Genomic DNA, 9,970 nt, shown 5'->3' with positions numbered 1-9,970 from the left:
AGGTACTATTAGGTATTATGCACTGGAAACAAGTAGAGGTTGCCTTATTTTTCAATACACTTTTAAAATCATCTTTTCGTGAATGTAATGAATCCTAATTGTTGTGAGGGGAGGCACCGGAAGGACAAATGATGGAGTTACACCAAGAGGATTTTAAAATATGTATCTGATCCTTGCCAGTAGTAAGGCTCGAAGAATATAAATGTTAAATATGTCCTTTGGGTGGTGTTACAGCCACATAAGGCGATTCAAATCTAAAAGGTTTAAGCTCTTGGGTGATATGAATGTTCTCAGCAATTTGTTTGCAAACATTTATGTTCTTCTGGCCAAATTAACTAGAGACATTTAAAGGGTTCATCCTCTGAGGAACAGGAACACGTACGTTTCATGACTAGTTTGCTCAAATCTTTTAATACAATTTAATAATTTTTAATCAAATCTGATTGTGACACTCGGGCTGAATCATCCACTGAGAACCATAATCACCCATTTTGTAAATGGCCAGCTGGAGCTGCTAGTAATGTTTTGAATCTGGTTCTGTTACCTGGAGATGAATATGTTTAAGTGTGTTTAAGTGGGAGGTTAGAAATGGTTATATTGAGGTACAACAAACCTAGGAAGATGTTTTTATTCAGGCTATTTTTGTGCCAATGGTGTCTCCCTAATTGCAAAGTACTGGAGCTGTAAATATTTCCTTTATGTGTCATAACTAGTCTTTTTTTAAATGTTACTTCTGAAAGTTTGTGCAAGTTTTCGTGCTGATGATTTGAATGTTTCGACTGGGATTTTCTTTTTCTCTGAAAGAAATGTATCTTCAAACTGTTGCACTGCTCTTCTTTTTAGGCTCTTTAAAGAAATAAACAATGAAAACATTGGACCAGATATTTGATAATTTCATTTATTTAAGAATAACTGCAGTTAACAGAACCTCAATGAACTAATATTTTTTTCAGTGGCTAATTAGCACATGTTTAATTCTCAGTTAGCAGCAATTTAATTATATAGAAAGTATTGTACACAATAAATACAGTGGCATCAACAGAGAGAAGAACACTGTGTGTGTATTATGGTTAGCTATGTGGTAAGTAATTAGCATATTAAAGAATGAGCTGAGCTCATTTCATACTTATTAATACATCACATATTGACACATTTGTTTGATCTATTAGCATCATAATAAATTGGAAATTGTAGTTCCTGGAGCCTAGGATTTATATATATATGTGTGTGATTGTGTCTGCATGGATTTCTGCTCATATATGCGTTTACAACACTGTGTCTTTGCCCTGTGTGAATAATAGCCTGCTTCCTATGGAAGCGTCTCCACATTGACGCAGGTGAGGATGACGTCATGCAGGATGTTGATTCTGTCAATCTGGTTGAGCTCTCTGACCCGATGTCGGAACTCAAATAGCGGGACGTTGTCCACTGCCACCCTGAACGTCTCCTGAGTGCACAGGATCTTCATCTGTAATAGAGCACAAGGCCAATGATGCCCTACCTCCACCAAGACTGTGGAGTGGCTTTACATGGAGCACATTTAGTCATTCTGCAGAACTCCTCTAACTGGAGCCCAGAAAAAGAATAAAGATGTATCGTATAATAGGGATGATCTAATGTCAGTACAGTTTTAGACCTTACTAATTAAAAAATACAAAGATTGAAGGGAAATTATATGAAGCTAGTTGTTATTGGTGACAGTGCACATGGACACAGAGACAGAATTAGCTCTTCAGATTAGCGACCTCTTGGCGCCGCCTGTGAAGTATATAACTGGTGTTATTGGTGTTATTGAGCAACACGACACCCTCACTGACCTCCAGGAGTCTTCCTGCAGTGCAGCAGTTCCCTTACCTAGGACCCGCCTGCACAAGCGACTTTCCAACCCTTTCCATCTTTTCCAAACGTTAGCCTTAACCTTGAGAAAGTGACCTAGAGTCAGTCACCATGTGCATTTTGAAAGATCAACATAAGACCATAGTTAAAACAATTAGCAGCTTCTGTGCACGTGTTGTATTTGTGAAAGCAGTAGTGGATTATTAGCAGTAGCAGACACTGACACTTAGAGAAGATATGACTCCAGATTAATTTGGTAATGATTTATTGACGCTAATATGACACACACACGCACACACACACACACACACACACACACACACACACACATGCGTGCGCACAAGCGGCTTCAAGCACTGCTTTTCAATCGGCTGCTCGGTCGGATTCCTTTTTCTTACACTCACCTCGAATGGGATCCCAAGAGCGAAGGGGAAGGGCCCCTTCAGGTCCCTCTCCTCTGGGCCCCAGCGCTCGCCCACTTTGTGGTTACGGACCAATGCCTGCTTGCCCCCCTCACTGAAGCGGGGGTTGATGTGAAAGGCGATGTCTTTGCCTCTCAGAAAGTTCACTGTAAACCTGGAGGTTGATTGAAGCATTGACACATCACGTACTGTCCTCAATCAGTCGGATAGAATTAATACTACATTATAAACAGTATGAGCTTAACAGAACGTGAAAAGGGAAAAGAACGGTTCTTAATGAAGCTCACATTTTAGCGTTAGGTTTGACGTGGCCCAAGATGGTCAACATCATCTTGTCGTAGATGCCTCGGGCCAGGTTCAAGTTGTAGGGCACACTCTGAACAGCAAGAGTGAGAGAATGACATTAAAACAACCTGAAATATACAGCGGACGGTGATCAAACATGTATTATTTTTAATTTATCCTTCTCTTTAAGTCTTCGTCTTTCCTGTACATTAGCAAAGAAGACCGTAAGATGCATGTACGTCTGATTTGACTCACAAGAGGTCCAGATGTGGGTGGAAGCCAGTGGGGCATGACAGCTGGATTCTGTCCAGGCCACCCGGACTGTCCCGGGTTATAAGGCCAGCCGGGGTGGGCAGGCCACACTGGGTGGATGCTGGTAGCAGGAACGGGTGCCGGGACTGGGACTGGAGTCGGAGTTGGAGCTGGAACTTGAGCAGGGACTTGTACTTGAACTGGCTGGGGAGGCTGGTACTGGGTTGGCTGGTACTGGGGAGGCTGGTACTGGGGAGGCTGGTACTGAGGAGGCTGGTACTGGGGAGGCTGGTATTGGGTTGGCTGGTACTGAGGAGGCAGGTGCTGGGGAGGCTGGCACTGCATGCCTGGCCAGCAGGGCTGCACCGGAGCTGCAACTTGACCTGGAACTTGGACTATGGTTGTGGCCGGTGCGGGGGCTGGCGTTACAGCCTGAGCCGGAAATGAAATTGGAGCACCGGCAGAGACCGGGACCGGTTGTGTCCCAGTCCAGCAGGGCGTGTTTGGCTGTCCGGTCCAGCACGGTGCCGGCTGTACTGGCCATGCGGGCACAGCAGCTCCAGACTGCGGCAGGCTCGGCCAAAGGCTGTTTGCCTGTGGGGCAGAACCAGAGGACGGGCAGCTGCCACACAGAGCGTCAGAGGGCTGAGAGGGAGGTGAGGAGGAGGAGGAGGAGGAGGAGGAGGAGGAGGAGGAGGAGGAATAGTAGGAGGAGGAGGAGGAGGAGGAGGAGGAGGATGGACAGAGACAAGGGTCAGGGGCCAGAACAGAGATATGAGGAAGAGAGAGGGTGGACAGGATGGAGGACACCAACTTGCGGTCGCAAACATCGCCGTTTGACATAAGCAAAAAATTCAAGCGTTCATATTCAGATGGAAAATGTGGAGGAAATAACTGCAGTGATTTGTGTTATTCTTACCGGCGTAGAGATATGAGAATTTGATGAGGTACTTACATCCATCTTACCTGCCAGAATGAGATCAAGCGCACTTTTATTCATTTTAAAGCTACGGAAAACTAAAAACAGAACAGAACCAAAATAGTTCTTTGGAAAAAGAGAAATAACATGCTATGGAAACAAAGGCACAATACCAAACTGAAAACTAAAATAAATTATCTTTTTACAAGATGCAGAACAGTCAGACTGACGAGAGGAAATAGTTATTTCGGTGACCACAAAATTACTTCTCAAAATGTCAAAGTATCAGCGCTGGAAAGGTGGACGATTGTCTGTCTCCATATAGATGTACATTGTTAACTGCAGCTGACTGAATGCCATGGAATGTACTAATTAACTGAGTCATGCAGAAACATAATGGCATATTGATTCCGGGTTTTATCAATGACTCATGTGCACTTGGAGAGGAATGTAACAATGTACACTAATATATATATAGTTGTTCTTGTCACTGAGAAATTAAATTACTGTTACAGAATTACTTCATTCGTCTTTTTAATGTTTGTTATCACCTAGAAACGCAACTCAGTGCAGAAAATACATTTGTTAATGATCTAAAAGTGTAATACATCCTATAATAGCCTTGATTGAACATGGCCAATCAGCTGACAGCAATCAAACAGATAATCAATGCATATACAATTATCATATTTAGATAAATTCTCTGACTCATTTAATACACCATTGCACAACTTTTACTCTACAGCAGGACACTAATACAATGCATTCTTTTTCTCATTCTAATGGATCTTCTAGACTTGGATGCAAACAACCTTTCTGGTCTTTAATGCACCGAAATATGAATCATTTTGTCATTTAAGCTGCCACAGATAAGATTTGAGACCAGAAGTTACCTTTTCTTTCTTCGTCTGTGGTCCTCAGGTGCAGGCTGCAGGCCGAGGCGTAGTGGAGGTGAATCAGTCGGCTTCTGCCAAGCACATCGAAAACCCTCTTTTTATAGCCACGAACCCTTGCACCACTTGGCCACTCCTCACCTCATCCCTCCACTGTCAGACAATACCACAGCCTCACATGTCTCGTGATATATATATATATATATATATATATATATATATATATATATATATATATATCACTTATCCTTAGCAGGAGTAGTGGGCTGCTGAAAAGTGTCCGGGAACTAGTGGTTCAGTGTCTTGCTCAAGGACACTTCAATATGTGAACTATGGGGAGAACCAGGGATTGAACCAGCTACCTTGTGGTTTCAGGACGACCACTTTCCCCATGAGCGACACCCCAAATGATTGATCCTAACGTGATTTGAACATGCAACCTTCTGATCTGGAGTCAGACACACTTCTATAGATAAGATATATAGGGTAATGTGTTTGCGTTAAATGTTTTACATATGATATTCATATTGTTTATTTTATCTTTATCTGCATTCCCGAACTTCAGTTGGTGTTTAACGTTATGATGGCACAAGGGAAAGAAGCTGGGAGATGCTTGGTTGGGAAAAAAATATCAAAACATTGGATGTAAAAATGGTATATTCTCCACAAGATGACATTCCTAAGATCCACAGGCAGCACAGCGACGTGTTTTTGTGCTGACGTGGTTTCCTTCACTGTGAGCAGTCATGGGACCGTAAAACAACCGCCATGTGTGTCAAGGCATCGCAGAGTAACGCAATTACAGCAGAGAGACAAAGGAGTCAGGACTCACTGCTGTTCTTTGTGTGTTTCCAGTTACGCAGACAGTTGGGAAGTCAGTCAGGTTAAGTCACTGTATTGGGTTTGTGCCACACTCACACTTCTGATTTAATATTTCTCTGGATGATTTATTGAATACGTGTACAATGTCAGAGCTGTAACTGTCTGACCTCGACTAATGTTTAAGTATCACTTCTGGCATTTTCATGCAATATTAAACAAGAGAGAAGTCAGGTTCAAACTGAGACAAATCAATCTTCACACAATCATCCAATTAATCTCCGGGGCAACGCCGTCAACCATGACAACATACCACTCTCACGTATGTGGTTTCACACAGCTGCACCGGTTGTCCTCCGTTATTAGATTAGCAATCATCTGAGCTGAAAAAAAAGAAGTCAGAAATTGCAGAGCTTCGAATGCTAAGACTTAATCCTCAGAGAATTCAGCGCCTGACATTTATCCAACTGGGTCTTTAATTCTAAACTCTATCCGGAATGAAAAGCATCTTTTATATATATATATATATATATATATATATATATATATATATATATATATATATATATATATATATATAACGTGTATATAATTCACTGTAACTCTTGCTGCCAAGCTTGACTCTTTCATGTCACGTAAGTAGCATCTTAGGCTCTACTGGTTCCTCGACATTATGTGCAACTTATTGCTGCAACACAGGCAATCAGTATCGTATGTTTGTCCTGAAAGGTGACTTTCATGCAAATGAGTCAACGTGGATATGCATATGTATATATACACAGTATATTAGGGCTAGGCAAAGTTTTAAAAAAGTAACTGATTAATCGCATGATTTTCTGTGATTAACTGCGATTAATCGCATTATGCATGTATTAGTGTATTAACTAGTGTATTACACACTTTTATTTTAAAGTAATTTTATCAGAACAATATAACAGGCACTCTCGGAGCAACAGCAAACAACAGTATAAATCAGTTTTTTTTTTTTTTCTGAACAGGTACCAGAAGAAACATTACATTTTTTCAGGGAACAGCATAAACAGTCTGTTCAGTAGTAAGGGTCCTTGTTAGAGGGACAAGCGACTTCTTTTGTCCATGTTCAAACAGTAACGTTAAAAAAAATTCAGAAACAGTCAAAGCATGTGAAGCAGCACCCACAGTTCATCAATATAATAAACTGTGTAAGTAACTCAATATGTGTACTAAAGCTAGAAACGGTTTGTGAATCAATTCAATTGTTTTTGTTGCATGTTTTTTGTCTGCCGTAAGCACAATGTATCTGGTTTCCTGTTTTGAGATAAGGTGTTTTTATTTTGAAGGCGAGAAACAGCGTTGAAACGGAAGTCGCATAGTGTGCCGTTTAACGGCTAAAGCTACGGTCGTTAAAGACCATCTGTCGGAGGAATACGCTACAAACTGTAACTCCGAGATAACGGTGGTTACAGCGATGTCCAGTAGTCTCAGTGAGAGCAACAGTTGGTGCACGTTGTAACGCCGTCGATTGTGTAGTCATACAACTTTTTGTGACGACGGAGCGTCTGGAGGCTCATACGCGCCGTCATCCGTTGCGATTCTAAGGACGCTGGTGGCTGCATCAATGCGGTGTAACATTAAGCCCCTCCCAATGCTAAAAAAACAACATGCAGTCAACGCATGATGAAATCATTGTCAGCGTTAATGGATTGCTGCGTTAACGCATTTATAACGCGTTAACGTGCCCAGCCCTAATATATATATATATATATATATATATATATATATATATATATATATATATATATATATATATATATATATATATATATATATGCTGGCCTAAACAGAATCACAAAGTTATAGCTATTTTATAATTTAATTGTTTTTCACAAATACACTACATGTATTATACTTAAATGGATATATATTTTTAATATATATAAAAAAGAATAATAATAAAAGACAGACAGAGAGATGGAGGCAATAGATTGCCATCGGCCTGAAAGAACAGGTAGGTCTTAAGCGTGCTGTAAGACGACATACATATCATAGTATGCACACACACACACACACACACACACACACACACACACACACACACACACACACACACACACACACACACCCACACACACACACATGGTTGTGTTTTCATAACTTTTGGTGACATTGCGTTGACATACATTCATTTCCTTGAGACCTGCCATTACCTTAACCATAACCGCTACTGCTAATCGTAATCCTAAGTACAACCCTAAACCTCAATTTATCCTTACTCTACCCCTTAAACTAAGCCCTCACTAAAATATAATTATTTGCATGCAATTGGACCCATATTATTCCCTCAAAAAGATGAGTCCCCACAATGTAACTGTGTATGTCCCCATATGACAGGAAAGCAGACAGACCCACACGCACACACTCAAACTCATTAATTCTTCACGAGTGTATGAGAGCATCCTGCAGCCTGACCTCAGGAGCCCAGCTGTGGCTCATAGTGCCACACATTAGCGAAGGGTGTGCCCACGTCGAACAATTTGGGAAGTTGTAGCCTCTGGCTTTGTGTGTGTGTGCGTGTGTTTTTGTTTGTTTGTTTGTTTGTGGGACTGCACTCAAATCTGTTGAACTGAGCATCTGCGCTTATTAGATTCTAATGTCTCATCATCTCCTATAAGCCTTTACAAGGCAAATTGTGTGGTTTATTTTATTGATTGTTTTTTCCCCGATTGATTTTCAAGTGTTTCCAGAATTAAATGATGAGCAGACACATGTTTCTCGTTTGCCCATTAACAACGAGGCCTGTTGTGTATTACAGAAGAAACAGTTATAGGAAATGTAGCAACAATGATTAGTTGTCAGTGTATTGATTAAATGATATGCATCTTAATCATCTGAGTGTGTCCCACTGGTCTTGTTTAGCAGCACCAGTCCGGTCCCCCTTCTTTCTAGATCTTCTTCCAAGATGCTTGGGCCCCTAAAGTCTACCGGGTCGTGAGACCCCCCTGACCAGGAAGTGCATGAAACGCTGCCACAACGGAGACTGGCAGAAGTTGTTGGTCGCTCTAAACTCTAACCAGTTCATGGTGGTCATGTTCCCTCATACTTGTAAGGAGTGAATATCAGATAGTAAAGTAGATGTGTTTTTGTGAGATATTCAGGACTTTATATCGTGACTTGGCAGTAAAATCCCAAAAATATCTATATTGCTACCAGAGGGAACCCGTAGTTATCTGACTGGAGGGGCATGTTGTTGCTTGCAATCTGCAAACTCACTACTAGATGCCACTAAATCTCACTGTGTTCCTTTAAACAAGCAAACTTTAGTCTAACTGATAAAGTTACTATTCCTCAAATATTAGCAATTTTGACTTAAAAAAAACAAACACAAAATATATGTATCTAAATACACATGTCAATGTCGCTCTATATGAATATTATGAATCAATTCATTTAATGATTACTAATTGGCAAAAATCTCAATTCTGTCTCTCTGTTTTCAAATTGCCCGCCAAGCACTTCCTGGAACTATCTGAAGTCTTCCTGAATCAAGTGACAATTAAGCATTTTGACTCTCTTTATGCGGCTCTGTCATATAGTAATATAACAGTGTCTCAAGGACACTTTGTCATTTTGAACTCAAGCTCAGGCCTCGTGGTTGAAGGGTGCTTCTCTCATACAGGCTCCATACCGCTGTTGCACTAATGCAATACATTCCACGATGAACAGAAAGGCATATTTACTATTTGCCACTGAATCCCTGAATCAACTCACTGTATTGACAAAAGAGAAGAGAAATCTGTCCACATTGTCGTATTATCCAGCAAAGTGAGCAGGCTTTAGATAACCACAGAGTGAAGCTGCATGTGAGGATTGAAGGGAGTGGATTTGCTTGGGGCTGCATACTGTCACAAGAAATTGTGTTGCCAAGAAACAATCCAGAACATTTGGTCCACGGTTAGTCTCCTGGTTGGCCTGTCAAGAGCTGGAACTGGCAGCACTAGTTTCCTCAACCCTTGTATGGACTCAACCCAATCTGTTCTTCTTGAATAATGTGATAAAAACCAAAAATAAGTGGCAATAAAAACACCATGCATAACAAATATAGCTCACATAGAGATTCAAATCAGGGAGCGAACAAATTACAGTGCTTCATTTGAGTGGATGGTTACCATGTGGTCATGACATATGTTGTCTAGAGGGAGAAGGAGTAAGGATGTCACTTGCAGAAGATCTCTCCCTTTTGTAGTTTTTTAACCAATAGGAGGAGCCGAGGAAAAAGGAGGAAAAAGGAGGCAACTCTGAGGCGCTGCTGTCGGGCAGAAGAGAGCCTCCTGGCCGGAGCAGGGCTTTCCAAAGCGACGGCAGGCGACGGCGGGCGACGGCAGGCGACGGCGGGCGACGGCGGGCGACGGCGGGCGACGGTGGGCGACGGCGGGCGACGGCGGGCGACATCTGCCTCCGATAATCTCTGGGCCTTGTTCCAACACTCGTAAACTGCGTCCTCCTTGCTTTCCCTTTACCTCTCCTCTTGGCCCCTTTATTTCCTATCAAAGGTGCAATAACAGGTT

General features: G+C 41.7%; 1 protein-coding gene across 1 annotated transcript; it reads right to left on the bottom strand.

The window, feature by feature from the left end:
• Nucleotides 1-1,220: 1,220 nt before the first annotated feature.
• LOC306734358 (uncharacterized protein) lies at nucleotides 1,221-3,756 on the bottom strand (the record flags this gene model as incomplete). The annotated part of the gene is made up of 5 exons (XM_079215716.1): nucleotides 1,221-1,468; nucleotides 2,241-2,412; nucleotides 2,546-2,634; nucleotides 2,799-3,440; nucleotides 3,715-3,756. 5 exons carry the CDS (start codon nucleotides 3,754-3,756, stop codon nucleotides 1,310-1,312), a joined length of 1,104 nt encoding a protein of 367 aa, XP_079071842.1. The 3' UTR covers nucleotides 1,221-1,309.
• Nucleotides 3,757-9,970: the final 6,214 nt, after the last annotated feature.

The sequence above is a fragment of the Taurulus bubalis genome (genome assembly GCF_910589615.1).
Source record: "Taurulus bubalis genome assembly, chromosome: 3".
NCBI classification, from domain to species: Eukaryota; Metazoa; Chordata; class Actinopteri; order Perciformes; family Cottidae; genus Taurulus; species Taurulus bubalis.
Note: the sequence above shows the minus strand (reverse complement) of the source record. Positions and strands in the feature narration are given on the sequence as shown.